Below are 17,959 nucleotides of genomic sequence, written 5' to 3' on the forward strand. Positions count from 1 at the left end.
CCTCCACTGCGCCTCCGCCTTCCGGGTGGTTAAAATGTCAAATTCCGCTTGGAGATTGCGCCGCTTCCTCAAAAGCCCCTCCTCCGGGGTGTCTGCATATCTCCTATCCACCCTTACCATTTCCTCCACCAGCCTCTCCCTCTCAGCCCTCTTCCCCCCTCTCCCTGTGCTCCCGAATAGATATCAGCTCCCCTCTGACTACTGCCTTTAGTGCTTCCCAAACCACCCCAACTTGCACCTCCTCGTTATCATTGGTTTCTAGATACCCCTCTCTGCCCCTACGGATCCGCCTGCACACTTCCTCCTCTGCCAAAAGCCCCACATCCAGCCTCCACAGCGGCTGCTGATCCTTCCCCTCCTCCAGATCCACTAAATGTGGGGCATGATCAGAAATGGCTATCGCCGAATACTCCGCCCCCACTACTCTCGGGATTAGCGCCCTGCTAAGCACAAAAAAATTAATTAACGCCTTATGAACATGGGAGAAAAAGGAGAACTCCCTACTCCCCGGCTCCAAAAACCTCCAAGAGTCCACCCCCCCGCATCTGATCCATGAACCCCCTCAGCACCGAGGCCGCTGCTGGCCTCCTGCCCGTCCTAGGCTTCGAGCGATCCAGAGCCGGATCCAGCACCGTGTTAAAGTCCCCACCCAGGATCAATCCCCCTGTCTCCAGGTCCGGGATCAGGCCCAGCATTCGCCGCATGAAGCCCGCATCGACCCAGTTAGGTGCATAAACATTAACCAAGACAACCCGCTCCCCCTGAAGTCTCCCACTCACCATCACATATCTACCTGCTCTATCCGCCACCACTTTGGACGCAACGAACGACAGGCTCTTACCGACCAAAATTGCCACCCCACGGTTCTTCGCATCAAGCCCCGAGTGAAACACCTGTCCCACCCAACTTTTTCTTAGCCTCACCTGATCCGTAACCCTGAGGTGCGTCTCCTGGAGCATAGCCACATCCGCTCCCAACCCCCTCAAGTGAGCCAAGACCCGGGATCGCTTCACCAGACCATTCAGCCCCCTCACGTTCCATGTGACCGGCTGAACCCGGGGGGGGGGGCATCACCCTCCCCCTACGCCGATCAGCCATAGCTCTTCCTCAACCCGCCACGGGCCCAGCAAACCCCCCCCCCCCAAGCCCGCTCCCCACGGCGGCAGACCCCCCTCCCAACTCCCCCTTCACCATCCATTCCCTCACAGTCCCTGCAGCAACAACCTGGTAACCCCACCTTCTTCCCCCCCCCCCCCCCCCCCCAAAGCTAGGGCCCCCCTAGCTGCGTTACCCCTAACATTGTGCTTCCGTGAATCAGCTGACTTCTGCTGACCCCGGCTACCCCCGCCATAACCACGACCCTCCCCCCCCCGCCGACGCAACACAGCAACCAATCCCTCCCTACCAGCGCCGGCCCCGCCCCCAATTCCTCCGGCGCGGGAAGAAAGCCCGCGCTTCCAACCTGAGCTCTGCCCCTCAACCCAACACGGGGGAAACAGACGGACACATGACCTATCGGGACCCCAAACTACTCCCCAACCCACCAGTGGACAAAACAAATAAACAGCAGCCCAGAAAATAACCCCGAAAAAACCAAAATATCGAAAACGAACAGGCAACATCAATCAGCAAACACAGCCAATATAAACGACAGGATACCCAGGAGGGCAAAGCCTCCAAACAAAGTACATTTTTCCTCAGTTCGAGTCCAAGTTCTCTGCCTGGACAAAAGCCCAGGCCGCCTCCGGAGAGTCAAAATAGAGCTGTTGGTCCTTGTAAGTGATCCAGAGGCGAGCCAGCTGTAGAAGGCCAAACTTCACCCCCTTCCTATGAAGCACTCCCTTCGCTCGATTGAAGCCAGCCCTTCTCTTCGCCACATCCGCGCTCCAGTCCTGATAAATCCTAACGTCCATGTTCTCTCACCTGCTGCTCCTCTCCTTCTTCGCCCATCTCAACACGCACTCCAGGTCGACCAAGCGGTGAAAATGGACCAGTACCGCCCTGGGCGGCTCGTTCGGCCTCGGCTTCCGCTGCAGCACTCGATGGGTGCCCTCCAGCTCCAGGGGACCACGAAACAACCCCGCACCCATCAAAGAGTTCAACATTAGGACCACATAGGCCCCCAAATCCGAGCCTCCCAGCCCCTCCCAGAGGCCCAAAAGCCGCAGATTCTTCCGGCGGGAGCGGTTCTCCATCTCCTCCATCCTCGCCAGCCATTTCTTGTGCAGCGCCTCGTGCGACTCCACTTTCACTGCCAGGCCCAAAAGCTCATCCTCGTTGTCCGAAGCCTTTTGCTGCAGCTCCCGAATCTCCATGGCTTTGGCCGTCTGAGTCCCCACCAGCTTGTCCAGCGAGGCCTTAAACGGCTCCAAAATCTCAGCTTTGAGCTCCTTGAAGGAGCGCTGAAGCAGCTCCTGCTGCTCCCGCGCCCACTGCTGCCACGCTGCTGCTGCTTCCCCGCCCGCTGCCATCTTGCTTTTTCTGCCTCTCGCCTTCCTCTGCTGTAAAGCCGACTTTTGGACCGCTCCACTGCGAGTCCAGTTCATCCACCAGCCGCTGGGCACAACTGGCTGTGTTTCCCCCTGGGGAAAAGCTAAAACAGCGCCGTTGCGGGCTCTTAAAAGAGCCCGAAAGTCCGAAAAAAGCGAGAACTGCTGAACGTGCGGCTTAGCTCCGCATCGCCGCCACCGGAAGTCTCAGATGCAGGAGCATTTTGACAACTTTGCTTATATATTTAGGTTTTCAGCTTTGTGACCCTGAGAAGGTCATAAGCTGCATTAATGGAGAGGCTAGATAAACACACGAGGGAGAAAGAGATCGAATCAGATGCTCATAAGTTTAGATAAAGAGAAGAGAAGCTCATGAGGAACATAAACTCCAGTTTGAATGGACCAGTTGCATTATAATTTCACTTTACAGATGCAGACAGACTTGCTGGGAACCTACAGCATTTCCTGTTCGTGCTAAGTAGTCTATTGTGGAGGGAAAAGAGGACCCGCCTCTTTTACATCCTCATGATCCATAGCATGCCTCCAGTGCAGAAGGAGGCCATTCGTCCCATCAACCCTCTCCCTAGAGCCCTCTCTCTAGGCCCACTCCCCCACCCTATCCCCATAACCCTGTGCATTGATCATGGTCAATCCACCTTACCTGCACATCTTTGAACTGTGGGAGGAAACCCACACAGACACTGGGAGAACATAAGGTGAAGGACCTGAACATGAAGGTAATTTTCCTGATGAAGTGGCTTGAGCCAAAATACACTCCCCAACAGCAAAGGCATCTCCCAGACCCAATGGAATGTTTTGATCGTACCAGCAATTGCTAGTTGACAGTTTTGTTTTTTCTGATCCAGTATCAGCGATAAACTCAGTTGTTTCACTTTTGTTTTTGAGTCAAAAGATTTAGGTTCAAGTCCCATTTTAGAGACATGTACAAAATCTAGACAAACGCTCAATGCTACTACTGAGAGTTCTGCGTTGACGACAGTGATATATTTTGGTTGAAGCATTAAACCAAGGCCCTGTCAACTCTCTCAGGGGGATTTGAAGATCCCAGGGCTATTCTGAAGAAGAGCAGGGAAGCGCTCCCCAGTGTCCTGGCCAATAATGATTGCTTAACCTACATCACTTTAAAAAAAAAAACAGAAATTTGCGGGTCCTTGCTGTGTGTAAATTGACTGTGTGTTTCAAAAAGGGACTGTACACCAAAAGTACTTAATTGGCTGCAAGGTGCTTTGGGATGTTCTGAGGTTGTGAAAAGCGCTATAGAAATGCAAGTTCTTTCTGTTGGAAGTTTAAAGTGACTATAATTGGTAGGCCAGTCTGAATGCTATTCTGTGCCTGTTTTTAAGCAAAGTTTCAATGCAACCATTCATCCTTCTTGCAGTTTGCATAAGGTGCTCTTCACTGAACAGCCAGAGACATACTACAAATGGGATAACTGGCCTCCAGAGGGTGACAGAAAGTAAGTGCATTATTTTCAACAAGTGAAGAGAGCACTTCGAATGTGTTAACTCAACGTTATGGCAATTGCACAGCACTTCTTTAGGGTTTCCCTGCCTGGTTGATACTCGTACAAAGCTGGAAAAATAAATATTTTTATTAAGAATTTCCATTTTACTGAGAAGGCTTCAGGCCAATCTGTATCCAACAACCTGCTCTGAAAACTCTTCATCGACAATACTCTAAATCAAAGAACGCACAGCATTCTAAAAGAAAAGGTCAATTCACCCTATTTTCCAGTGTTAGCGAGTCCTTTAGAAATTTCGGGATCTGGAACCTCATCTTTTCAAATACTGAGCAGTTCTTCCTTGGGCCATACTCTATCTGTGTACCACATTTTGTAGAAATTCATCCATTAGTTTTTGTGACATGTTACCTCATCCATTTTCAGCGACAGAGGTAATTAATTACGTGTTTCTCTCAGGGTATGTCAGGGTTCCCTGCCAACACGTTGCTGAATTCTTTCCAATGTCTACTTGTGTTTTTTGTTACAGTTTAAATGCACAGGCAAGGATTTTGTTTCCATTTCTGCCACATTAACAGATCTCTGAGTAGTACAATGGGGGCTTCAGCACTGTGAGTCAGAGAGGAAAAGGAATGCAGCCAGTGCCCAGAATAGAGTTGAGCACTTTATTGATGCTTTCCCCCTCATAGTCAAATAGCTTTCTGGGGTGTATTGTTTATGCCAACAGACAATAAATGATTATTGTCAAAGTAATGAGACTGACACGCTGTATCCAGCTCATTTGCATATATCCGATCATTTAAACAGCAATTGGCTAATATAAATTGAATCAGAACTTATTTTTATAAAGGTAAGTTGGCTTTCATTTTTGTTTGCTGGGGATTTAGGACTTTGGTTATGTGGAGAAGCTGGAATCATTCTCCTTTAGAGCAGAGAAGATTAAAGGAAGTTTTGTTAAATTCTGAGGGGTTTAGCAAAGTAGATGTAGAGAAACTGGTAGGATCTGTAAGCAGGGGATGCACATTGGCAGAAGTTTTATGGGGAAATGGGAAATAGTTTTATACAGCAGTTGTCATCATCTGGAATGCACTGCCTGAAAGGATAGTGGAAACAGCTTCAATAATAACCTTTAAAGGAGAATTGGATAAATATTTGAACAATAAAAATTTACATGATAATAGGGAAACAGCAGGAGTGGTGGGTCAAATTGGATAGCGTAATGGGTTGAATAACCTCCTTCTGAGCTATGATTTCTCTGGGAAATCATAGAACAAGATCTTGATGTGCAAATACATCAATCACTCAGAGTTGCACCAATGGTTAGCAAGTCCATAAAAAAGCAAATCCAGCATTAGATTTTATTTCTAGAGGATTGAAATGTAGATACGTTATGCTAAATCTATTAAACCTAGGTTAGACTGCCCGTAAGTGTATTGTGTGCTCTTATGGTCCCCGTATATTAAAAAAAACTGAAGCAGTGGGAAGGGTGCAGAGGAAATGTATAAGGATGATATCAGAAATGCGTGATCTAAGGAAAGATCCAGAGGAGGTTTACAAGAATGATCCCGGGAATGAAGGGCTTGTCATATGAGGAGTGTGTGTGTGTGTGTGTGTGTGTGTGTGTGTGTGTGTGTGTGTGTGTGTGTGTGTGTGTGTGTGTGTGTGTGTGTTCGCTCTCTGGAGTTCAAAATGATATGGGGGGATCTCATTGAAACTTACAGAATACTGAGAGGCCTAGATAGAGTGGACGTGGAGAAGATATTTCCAGTTGGAGAGGCTAGAACTCGAGGGCACAGCCTCTGACTGAAGGGACGGTCCTTTAAAAATGAGTTCAGGAGAAATTTCTTCAGCCGGAAGTTGGTGAATCTATGGAACTTATTGCCGCTGAAGGCTGTGGATGCCAAGTCAATGAATCTCTTTAAGACAGAGATAGATAGCTTCTTAATTAATAAGGGGTTACGGGGAGACGGCAGGAGAATGGGATTGAGAAACATAATCAGTAATGATCGAATGGCGGAGCAGACTTGATGGGTCAAATGGCTTAATTTTGCTCCTATCTCTCATGGTTTTATGGTCTCTTGGGAAAAAAGAAGGCTGAGGGGTGAACGAATAAAAGTCTTTAGAATTATGAAAGACTTTGATAGAGCAGAGAATCTTTCCTTTTGTGGGGAAGAGCATCAATATAAAATAGTCACTAAGAAATCCAGAAGAAATGTCTTTCACCCAAAGAGTGGTGCGAATGTGGTATTCAAGAGAGGGCAGTTTAAGGAAATAATACAGACGGATTCAAGGGGAAACTAGACAAGCATGAAGGAGAAGAGTAGGCTACGATGGAAAATCTTGATGAAGAAACATGGGAGGAAACTTGAGTGGATCATAAATACTGGCATAGACTGGTTGGGCCAAATGGCCTTCTGTGCCATATAACATATATAATTCTTTTAATTTTCCCTCAGTTTCTTTCTGCGGCTGTGCTCGGAGGTCCCACTCCTGGAGGACACTCTGATGCGGATCCTAGTCATTGGGCTGTCACGAGACCTGTCTCTGGGGCCGGCTGATGCCATGGAACTTGCTGACCATCTGGTGAAACGTGCTGCTTCGGTGCAGGCTGACGGTAAGATGACTGTCTGTGGTCGAGGCCAGCATGGATGATGCGCTCCTAGTTGTGAAGGTAGCAAAGGTGGTGGTGAACTTTATGCATGAACATGTTGCAGTTAGTTTGAGGATTGCTTTCTTCAGCAATGCTGCCCAAATCCAAGAACCACCCCCTGCCCCTCCTGGAAGGATGAGGGTAATGGCTGTGGTGAATGAGAATGAAGTTCCTCTTCATGTCACACATCATTCCAACTTGATCAAAATCCTGAAACTTCCTACATAACAGCACTGTGAGAGCACTTTCACATGGGCTGGAGTGGCTCAGAAGGAAGGCAGCCCATTACCCACTTCTGGAGGCCAAGTAGGAATAGGTAATAAATACCAGTAACATCCATGTCCCAAAGATTGATTTCCTCTCAAATGCCAAGGTGTGATTAGCTTTGAAACTGCAACAGTGCTAAGAAAAAAATATCTATGTGCAGTGCAGGAGCAGAGCAGTGACAGAGCATTCGCAGCTGTTGTGGGTATTACATGAATACTCCTAAAACCAGCTTATTAATGGAGGATATTGAAGGAAGTGAGAATGGAAATTACAGAGGCACTGGACATAATCTTCCAGTCTTCTCTGGACTCAGGTGAGGTGACAGAGGACTGGAGAATTGCAAATGTTATGCCCTTGCTCAAAAAGGCTTATCAGGATAGCCCCAGCAATTACAGGCTAGTCAGTTTAACATCAGTAGTGGGGCAAGCTTCTAGAGACAATTACTTGGGGTAGAATTAATATTCACATGGAAACTGTGGGTTGATTAGGAAGAGCCTGAATGGATTTCTTAAGGGGAAATTGTGTTTAACTAACTTGCTGGAGTTTTATGAGAAAGTAACAGAAAGGGTCAATGAGGTAATATTGTTGATGTGGTGTATATGAACTTTCCGATGGCATTCAACCCATTGCCACACAACCGACTTGTGATATAAGTTAACACTCATGGAATTGGAGGGATAGTAGCAATGTAGATACAAAATTGGCTGAATAATAGAAAGCAGAGAGCAACAGTCAATGGATAGTTTTGGGCTGGAGGAAGGTTTGTAGTGGTGTTCCCCAGGGGTCGATGATGGGAGCCTTGTTTTTCCTGATACATATTAATGATCTAGATCTTGGTGTGCAGGGAACTATTTCAAAGTTTGCAAATGACATAAGACTTAGAAGTATTGTGAACTGTGAAGAGGACATTGTAGAACTTCAAAAGGACAGAGATAAGTTGGTAGAGTGGGCAGATAGGTGGCAGATGAAATTAATTGAGGTGTGAGGTGAAGCATTTTGGTAGGAAGAACATGGAGAGACAATATAAAATAAGTGGTAAAATTCTTAAGGGGTGCAGGTGCAGAAGGACCTGTGTGTCTATGTATTTAGATCATTGAAGTTGGCAAGACACGTGGAGAGAGCAGTTAATAAAACAAAGTATTCTGGGCTTTATTAATAGAGACAGAGTATATGAGCAGGAAAGTTATGTTGAACTTATACAAGACACTAATTACACCTCAGCTGAAGTATCGTGTACAGTTCTGGGCGCCACACTATATGAATTATGTGAACCCATTGGAGAGGGTGCAGATAAACTTTAATTATGAGGATAGGTTGGAGAGGTTGGAACTGTTTTTTGATAGAGATTTTTAAAATCTTACATGTGCTGGACAGTAGATGGGAGAAACTGTTCCCACCAGTAAAAGGATCAATAACAAGAGGGCAGAGATTTAAAGTGATTTGCAAAAGAAGCAAATGTGGGGTAAGAAAAAGATGTTTTCACACAGTGAGTGGTTCAGGTCTGGAATGCTCTGTCTGGAACTGGTGGATGCAGATTCAGTTGAGGCATTCAAGAGGACATTAAATTAATAGAAACAATGTGCAGGGGTCCGGGGGAATGGCACTGAGCATAATGCTCGTTTGGAGAGCATATACAGAGCATATGCAGTGGGCCAAATGTCTCCTTCTGCACTATGACTATTCTGTGATTTTGCCTGAACTTACAGCATAGAAACAGGCCATTCGACCCAGCTGCTCTGTGCTGATTATTATGCCACATATGAGCCTTATACCCTTTTCATCTAACCCTATTAACACAACCTACTATTCCTTTCTCCATGGTGTGCTTATCCAGCTCCCCCATCTATGCTGTTTGTCTGTTCATATTCATTAACTAACCTGAACCAGTCAATAACTAAATACTATACCCTGATTTCATGCATCACGTCGGTCAATACATGTTAAAATATCTGCTAAAATGTATTAATTTCTCATCCATTTTACTTGTGCTTAGTTAGTAGAATCTTTAACCGCCAGAGGAAACAAATTCTCTTTACCCTATCAACTCCCTTCTTCATTTTAAACACCTTGATTAGTTCACCCTTCAACCAATTAAATTTGAGGAATATAACCACTTTTAGTGCAACCTGCCTTAAAAATTTCAGCTTGGTGCATAAATATATATCTGGAAGTCAGGATATGAATATATATTTACAAATAAATAATTATGTACTATGTAATTTGGCTTGATGTTACCACCCATGGCAGATGATTGCTTTACATACGCATCTCTGCACAGTAGTAACCATATCAGTAAAAGCACTGCCTCCTGTGCTAATATTTCTTCCAATATTAGATGCTTCTCAGTACCTGATGTTTGCATGCTTGCTTTAGTGCCTTTTCCTTGATCAATCTGGCTCTGAATTCAATTGGTTTAACTTCGTAGTGACATGGAGTAATGTGCAATGATGCCACGCTGTGTCTGAAGCTGTGTGTGTGTGCAGCAGTGAGCTGATATACCAAGCATTCGTCTGCCAGGGGTGGTAACATCAATCCGTGCACAACAGTAACCCACTGAGTAATGTCATAACCCTCTGTGCTAATATTGCTGTCTCTGGTTATAAATGTCTCTCATTACAGCCAGCATCCTCGACATGTGTAACTACCCTTTGTGCTTGGGAAAGGCTTTTTAAAAAATGAAAATGCTAAAATAACGCAAAATGCTGGTATGTATGGCAAATAATTCAGCATCCAAAACCGAGAAGACATTGAGGAATGTTTCCCGTTCAAAACATCCTCAGAGTTCCAATGAATGGTTCCTTCTGCCAAGATTCCCCCCAAACTGTCTGCACTTGTTATTGTGTTGTTTGCGCAATGTGTAATTTTTAACAAGATAAAACATTTCACCAATTATTCTGTAATTTCTCTTTCAGACCTGGACGTTCTTCATGTGGAGAGGATTCAGCTAATTGATGCAGTACTAAACTTGTGCACCTATCATCACCCTGAAAATATTCAGCTGCCACCAGGGTTTGTCCACATTCAGTCTAGTCACCACAAACTGAGTAAAGCTTGTTCAGTTGATTTTCAAAATACAGATGATAAAAGCTGTCATGAGGAAATAAACACTGACCATTTTATCTTTTTAACAAAATTATATGATGCAGCTGAGCTGTGCTGTGACCGGCTCAGCTTCATCTAATTGTAGAATCATACAGCAAAGAAGGAGACCATTCAGCCAGTTCTGCCTCTGCTGGGTCTTGGAAAGATTTATCCAATTCGTCCCAGTCCTTGGTTTTTCTTCCCCATGGCTGTTCAATTTTGTTTTTTGAATTTTTAAATAAATAATGAATTCCCATCTGAAAGTTGATTTTGACTCTGCTTCAACATCTTTTGATTTAAAAGTGCATTTTTAATCATAACAAGCTGCTCAGAAAAACTATTTGCATCTCCCCTCTCTTTTGTACAATTTAGGGAGAAGGATTAACCTGCTCCTGATTGCTAATCAAGTGATTGACACTGTAAAGTATGTGCATCAGCCTTGGGATAGAATTAGGCTCTACTATGATGCTCTGCACAGTTCATCAACCTGTAACAGCATGGTGGCGCAATGGTTAGCACTGCTGCCTTACGGCGCTGAGGTCCCAGGTTCGATCCCGGCCCTGGGTCACAGTCCGTGTGGAGTTTGCACATTGTCCCGTGTCTGCGAGGGTCTCGCCCCGCAACCCAAAAGATGTGCAGGGTAGGTGAATTGGTCACGCTGAATTGCCCCTTTAAAAAAATAAAGAATCGGGTACAGTAAATTTATTTTTAAAAAACTTATAACTGCACACTGATAGGATTTGCATGTAGAATGGCCATTTGTGCAAGGGGCTCATGCCCAAGGCACTGCTCTGTATAAGTCCGTGTGCGGAGTCTGCACGTTCTCTGCTTGGGTATCCACCGGGTGCTCCAGTTTCTTCCCACAGTCCAAAGATGTGCTTGTTAGGTGGATTGGCCATGATAAATTGCCCTTCGTGTCCGAAAAGGTTAGGTGGGGTTACGGCGATAGGGTAGAGATGTGGGCTTAAGTAGGATATGCTTTCCAAGGGCCGGTGCAGACTCAATGGGCCAAATGGCCTCCTTCTGCACTGTAAATTGTATGACTCTGTGATTCAATGCACAAGTGTACTTGATATTGCAATATATGCTGTACATCTATATATTATGTATCATATGTATGCCACATGATATCTAATCTATAGAATGGGATGCGTGAAGGCAATAACGTCTAAATTTACGTGATGTTTATACCATACCCAAATATCTTGGTATGTCACAATCTTTGAACACTCTCCCTAAGAATTATAACTATCTTGTTATCTGTATGTATTATACCCCTGTAACATGCAGCAAAATTCATATCAGACCTGCCACATTACTACAGCCATTTTAGTTCCTCTGTGCTACCGTCTCTGCTGTTTAATGTGAATGTTTTTTTGTTTCTTATTCTCCAGGTATCAGCCCCCTGCTCTGGCTATTTCATCCTTGTACTGGAAGGCTTGGCTGCTCCTGTTGGTTGTGAATGCTTTTAACCCGCAAAATATTGGTGAGTTTCCTGGTGAATTACAGTTACTGCTCCCCCAAACAAAAGGCAGCTCTTTAGTCATGCAGTCTGCTACATATGTTGATGTAACTGAAAGTGCAAAGACCTCTAGTGTTTCATGGATAGATTATTTAAAGTTCTCTGCATTTGGCTTTTCAACTTGGTGCCGTTTTCGTGAGTAAGTGTTTGATGCAAGTAAACGCACCTTGTGGTATCGTATTAATCAGTGTGGGCCAGAGGGTTCCAGGTTTGATCCCCAGTCTGGAACCCTTAGACCGTGTATCTGTCAGACGTACTACGATCGACTTCACAACTGGGGAAGAGCAAAATCAGCCAAAGCAGCACTTTCGGATGCTGACAATCCATGCTAGGAAGGGCAGGCACACTTAAAGAGAGGATAGAATCTGGTTAATTTGTAACGCTCTCCACGGTCAAATAGCCTGCTGCTGTTCACTGCCTTGTCTGTATACAAAGGAATGGTTTCATGGATGAGGTTGTGCAACTGGGTGCAAGTGGAAATGATGATTTTCAATCTAAGAGGGAAGTAAAAGAGAATATAATTGCAGATTAGCTGCAATTGTTGCACAGTACTTTGTGCAGATAAAGCAAGGCTTATGTAGGGAGGATTAATACGTCACAAAGTGATATCATCTCAATGGCAGAGAGAAAGACAGAGCAAGGGGTTTTAATCTCCTCTTTCAAGAAGTAATTTGAAGAAAAAATTTAATGTCTTCATCTCTATCCATTAATTCCGATCGGTTTGCAGACCAGCTTCAGTAATGCAGACCTGTGCCCTTGTTACAGAGGCTCAGCGTCAGCAAATGGCAACTTCACCTAACGCTCCCATTCTACAAAGGACACTTTAGTCATAGATAGAGAAATACAGCACAGAACAGGCCCTTCGGCCCACGATGTTGCGCCGAACTTTTGTCCTAGGTTAATCATAGAATTTTGGACAATTTTTCACGGCCAATCCACCCAACCTGCACATCTTTGGACTGTGGGAGGAAACCGGAGTACCCGGAGGAAACCCACGCACACACTGGGAGGATGTGCAGACTCCACACAGACAGTGACCCGAGTCGAAATCGAACTTGGGACCCTGGAGCTGTGAAGCAATTGTGCTATCCACAATGCTACCGTGCTGCCCTTAAGAAGTTAACCTACACTCCATTATTCTACCCTAATCCATGTACCTATCCAATAGCCGCTTGAGGTCCCTAATGTTTCCGACTCAACTACTTCCACAGGCAGTGCATTCCATGCCCCCACTACTCTCTGGGTAAAGAACCTACCTCTGACATCCCCTCTATATCTTCCACCATTTATCTGAAATTTATGTCCCCTTGTAATGGTGTGTTCCACCCGGGAAAAAGTCTCTGACTGTCTACTCTATCTATTCCCCTAATCATCTTATAAACCTCTATCAAGTCGCCCCTCATCCTTCTCCGTTCTAATGAGAAAAGGCCTAGCACCCTCAACCTTTCCTCGTATGACCTACTCTCCATTCCAGGCAACATCGTGGTAAATCTCCTTTGCACCTTTTCCAAAGCTTCCACATCCTTCCTAAAATGAGGCGACCAGAACTGCACACAGTACTCCAAATGTGGCCTGACCAAGGTTTTGTACAGCTGCATCATCACCTCACGGCTCTTAAATTCAATCCCTCTGCTAATGAACGCTAGCACACCATAGACCTTCTTCACAGCTCTATTGACTTGAGTGGCAATTTTCAAAGATCTATGAACATAGACCCCAAGATCTCTCTGCTCCTCCACATTGCCAAGAACCCTACCGTTAACCCTATATTCCGCATTCATATTTGTCTTTCCAAAATGGACAACCTCACACTTGTCAGGGTTAACCTCCATCTGCCACTTCTCAGCCCAGCTCTGCATTCTATCTATGTCTCTTTGAAGCCGACAACAGCCCTCCTCACTATCCACAACTCCAGCAATCTTCGTATCATCTGCAAATTTACTGACCCACCCTTCAACTCCCTCATCCAAGTCGTTAATGAAAATCACAAACAGCAGAGGACCCAGAACTGATCCCTGCGGTACGCCACTGATAACTGGGCTCCAGGCTGAATATTTGCCATCCACCACCACTCTCTGTCTTCTATCGGTTAGCCAGTTTGTTATCCAACTGGCCAAATTTCCCACTATCCCATGCCTCCTTACTTTCTGCACAAGCCTACAATGGGGAACCTTATCAAATGCCTTACTAAAATCCATGTACACTACATCCACTGCTTTACCTTCATCCACATGCTTGGTCACCTCCTCAAATAAGTCAATAAGACTTGTAAGGCAAGACCTACCCCTCACAAATCTGTGCTGACTATCCCTAATCAAGCAGTGCCTTTCCAGATGCTCAGAAATCCTATCCCTCAGTACCCTTTCCATTACTTTGCCTACCACCGAAGTAAGACTAACTGGCCTGTAATTCCCAGGGTTATCCCTATTCCCTTTTTTGAACAGGGGCATGACATTCGCCACTCTCCAATCCTCTGGTACCACCCCTGTTGACAGCGAGGACGAAAAGATCATTGCCAACGACTCTGCAATTTCATTTCTTGCTTCCCATAGAATCCTTGGATATATCCCGTCAGGCCCGGGGGACTTGTCTATCCTCAAGTTTTTCAAAATGCGCAACACATCTTCCTTCCTGACAAGTATCTCCTCGAGCTCATCAGTCTGTTTCACACTGTCCTCTCCAACAATATGGCCCCTCTCGTTTGTAAATACTGAAGAAAAATACTTGTTCAAGACCTCTCCTATCTCTTCAGACTCTATACACAATCTCCCGCTACTGTCCTTGATCGGACCTACCCTCGCTCTAGTCATTCTCATATTTCTCACATATGTGTAAAAGGCCTTGGGGTTTTCCTTGATCCTACCTGCCAAAGATTTTTCATGCCCTCTCTTAGCTCTCCTAATCCCTTTCTTCAGTTCCCTCCTGGCTATCTTGTATCCCTCCAACGCCCTGTCTGAACCTTGTTTCTTTAGCCTTACATAAGTCTCCTTCTTCCTCTTAACAAGACATTCAACCTCTCTTGTCAACCATGGTTCCCTCACTCGACCATCTCTTCCCTGCCTGACAGGGACATACATATCAAAGACACGCAGTACCTGTTCCTTGAACAAGTTCCACATTTCACTTGTGTCCTTCCCTGACAGCCTATGTTCCCAACTTCTGCACTTCAATTCTTGTCTGACAGCATTGTATTTACCCTTCCCCCAATTATAAACATTGCCCTGTTGCACGCACCTATCCCTCTCCATAACTAAAGTGACAGTCACAGAATTGTGGTCACTACCTCCAAAATGCTCCCCCACTAACAAATCTATCACCTGCCCTGGTTCATTACCAAGTACTAAATCCAATATGGCCTCCCCTCTGGTCGGACAATCTACATAATGTGTTAGAAAAGCTTCCTGGACACACTGCACAAACACTACCCCATCATGCATGCTTTCAACTTGTAGGAAGCATATGATTGCACTCTAGAGGGTGCAGAGGAGATTCACCAGGATGTTGCCTCGGCTGGAGGGTTTCAACTATAAAGAGAGGCTGGGTTGGGGTTGGGGTTGTTTTCTTTTAGAGCAGAGAAGGTTGAGGGGGTACATGAGGTGTCCACAATTATGAGTAATATTGATAAGGTAGATGGGAAGAAACTTTCTCCCTTAGAAGAGGCATCAACAACCAGGGGGCATAGATTTACAGTATAGGTCAGGAGATTTAGAGGGGGTTTGAGGAAAAACCATTTCACTTCGAGGGTGATAGGAATTTGGAACTCACTGCAAGGGTGGTAGAGTCAGGAACCCTCAACCTTTAAGAAACATGTATTTGAGCACTTGAAATGCATGCATGCAAGGCTATGGACCAGTGCTGGAAAATGGGATTAGAATAAAATCATAGAATCCCTACAGTGCCATTCGGCCCATCAAGTCTGCACCAAGCCTCTGAACGAGCTCTGTAACTAGGCCCACTCACCTGCCCTAAACCGTAACATACACATTCCTCACCACTAAGTGGAAATTTTAGCATGGCCAATCCACCTAACCTGCAGATCTTTGGACTGTGGGAGGAAACCCACGCAGACAGAGGGAAAATGCCCAAACTCCAAACAGACAGTCACCGAATGAACCCGGTGCCCTGGAACTGTGAGACAACAGTGCCACCATGCTGCCCATAAAGAATAAGAATACACAGAAAGGTATGCAGAAAATAGAAGCAGGAGGGGGCCATCCGGCCCTTTGAGCCTGTTCTGTCATTCATTATGATCATGACTGATCATCAGTAGATGGGTGCTTGATGACTGGCGCAGACACGATAGGCTGAAGGGCCTCTTTCTGTGCTGCAAAATGCTATGACTCTTTAAACTCTTTTAAAAGGAGTTCTAAAATCTTTAAATGTGTAAGTATTTATGTCTGTGCTGTCTTATTTGATGGTTTAGAGAAAGGCAACAAAACATTTCTTCTATCTGCAGGTTTGGCTGCGTGGGAAGGCTACCCAACCCTGAAGATGCTGATGGAAATGGTGATGACAAAGTGAGTGACTATAATGTAGTATCAAAAATTCAAAGGGAGGGAGTCGGTCCACTTGCATCTTTCCCTAAGGTGGCTCTTGACTTTGGCCAGCTGGTTCCTAATGGTGAAGAAAATAAAATGATGCTAATCTGTGCTCTCACATCTCCAAATAACTTCTTTATCATAACCCCTGCGGTTGTGAGGAAGTATGCACATCTGAAGTGTCACAACCTGCCTTTTCTCTTTACTGGTGCTGACTGGCTTGCTGTGTTTTTCTCTCTTTATTTCCCAGCTCACTGTTATGAGTGGGAAGAGTCATGGTTCTGTGTTGTGCGGTCCACATAATTCGTGAGCAGCTGCTGCTGTATTTTGCCCCTGGTCTCGGGTAACCTATCGCTCTCTCTGGCAACCTGCCAGAGCTGCAGTGCTCACCTGCATCACCTATGAAAATACAAGACATTGCGAGAAGATGGGATCATGATCAGGGTCACTTAAGTACTTGTGATTTTCTCTTTTTGCAGCAACTTCTCATACCCACAATGTACTGTGACCGACGAGGAGACCCGAAATGACATGATCAGTCGCGAGCTGCAGATGTCGCAGAGAGAGAAGCAGGAGATCTTGGCCTTTGAGAGCCACCTGGCCGCCGCATCAACAAAGCAAACCATCACTGAGAGCAATAGCCTGTTACTTTCGCAACTGACCAGCCTCGACCCACAGTGAGTGTTTGGCAGTGAGCGGCAACATTGACCATCCCTTTAGTGAAAGTGGACGTGCACTCCTTTGAGTCATCACTCCCTAGTACAGGATTGCCAAGGACCCATTTGCTGAAGCTCCAAGATGGCGAGCACACTACCGAGCGGGTACCAACTGGCAGGAATCATCAAACATGTTGGGCATGTTTACTCCAGCCAAGGGGTGACCTGATAGAGGTCTTTACAATTCTGAAAGGATGTAATAGGACAGATGCAGGGAAATAGTTTTAACTGTGGGGAGGACTGTAACTAGCTGCCTAACATCTGGTTGTGGATGCTGGGAAATCTGAAATATAAAAACAAATTGCTGGAAATGCAGGACAGAGAAATAGATTTAAACATTTCAGTTCAAAGGGGTAAAATGTTGAAAACTGAAGAAATCTGAAATATAAACAAATATAAGATGGTCACTAATAAATCCAGGAGGAACCTCTTTAGCCAGAAGGTGATTAAAATGTGGAGTTTGCTACCATGTGGAAATGTGAGTGATATCAATATATTCCCGTACCAGCCTCCGCGGACAGGCCCCGGAATGTGGCGACTAGGGGCACAGTAACTTCATTGAAGCCTACTCGTGACAAGCGATTTTCATTTTTCATTTCATTTTCATATATTTCAGAGGAAAGTAGGTAAACGCATGAGAGAGAGAGAAAGCAATAGAGGGATAGGGGTGATGAAGTAGGCTTGGATTAGGCTTGTGTGGAGAATAAAGATGAGCATGGATCTATTGAGCTCAGACCTGTTTCTGTGCTGTACGGTCTATGTAAGTGTGTCAAAGCAGTCATGGTCTACTTTTGTTAAGCATAGTTGTCTTAGGAATGATATTTAGGAAAGCTCTTTGGGCTTAAGAGGGGATACAGTGAGCCTCTGAATGTGCATTTGTTGGCTTCCAGTTTACTGACCTTTTGCCTCCCTGTCTGTTAGGGGAGTTCCTCGTCGGCCACCTCCACAGGTTCTCGAACAGCTGAAGAGCTTGAATCAGTCTCTTCATCTTGGGCACCTCCTGTGCCGGAGTCGTCACCCTGACTTCCTGCTAAATATTATTCAGCGACAGGTGAGTGTGCGCAGCTTTGGCTGGAAGTAGGGGCTGTTTTATAGATTGAAAGAACTTGTGTTGATAAAGTGTCTTTTACAATCTCAGGACTTGCTGAAGTGCTTTCCAGTTAATGGAGTGTGGTTACTGTTGTAAAGTTGAAAATATGACAGCTTTGGGAAAGAA

At 45.3% G+C, this 17,959-nt stretch overlaps 1 protein-coding gene across 3 annotated transcripts in view; it reads left to right on the top strand.

Moving 5' to 3' along the window:
- ints1 (integrator complex subunit 1) overlaps positions 1–17,959 on the top strand; it is a 129,515-nt gene that overhangs the window by 40,071 nt on the left and 71,485 nt on the right. For all 3 annotated transcript variants that reach the window (XM_038820962.1, XM_038820960.1, XM_038820961.1), the window contains exons 14-20: positions 3,889–3,966; positions 6,426–6,583; positions 9,799–9,895; positions 11,362–11,453; positions 15,946–16,006; positions 16,507–16,704; positions 17,665–17,794. In XM_038820962.1, coding sequence (XP_038676890.1) covers positions 3,889–3,966; positions 6,426–6,583; positions 9,799–9,895; positions 11,362–11,453; positions 15,946–16,006; positions 16,507–16,704; positions 17,665–17,794 — 814 coding nt within the window. The remainder of the gene's footprint in view (positions 1–3,888; positions 3,967–6,425; positions 6,584–9,798; positions 9,896–11,361; positions 11,454–15,945; positions 16,007–16,506; positions 16,705–17,664; positions 17,795–17,959) is intronic.

This window comes from Scyliorhinus canicula, chromosome 15 (genome assembly GCF_902713615.1).
Source record: "Scyliorhinus canicula chromosome 15, sScyCan1.1, whole genome shotgun sequence".
Taxonomy (NCBI): domain Eukaryota; kingdom Metazoa; phylum Chordata; class Chondrichthyes; order Carcharhiniformes; family Scyliorhinidae; genus Scyliorhinus; species Scyliorhinus canicula.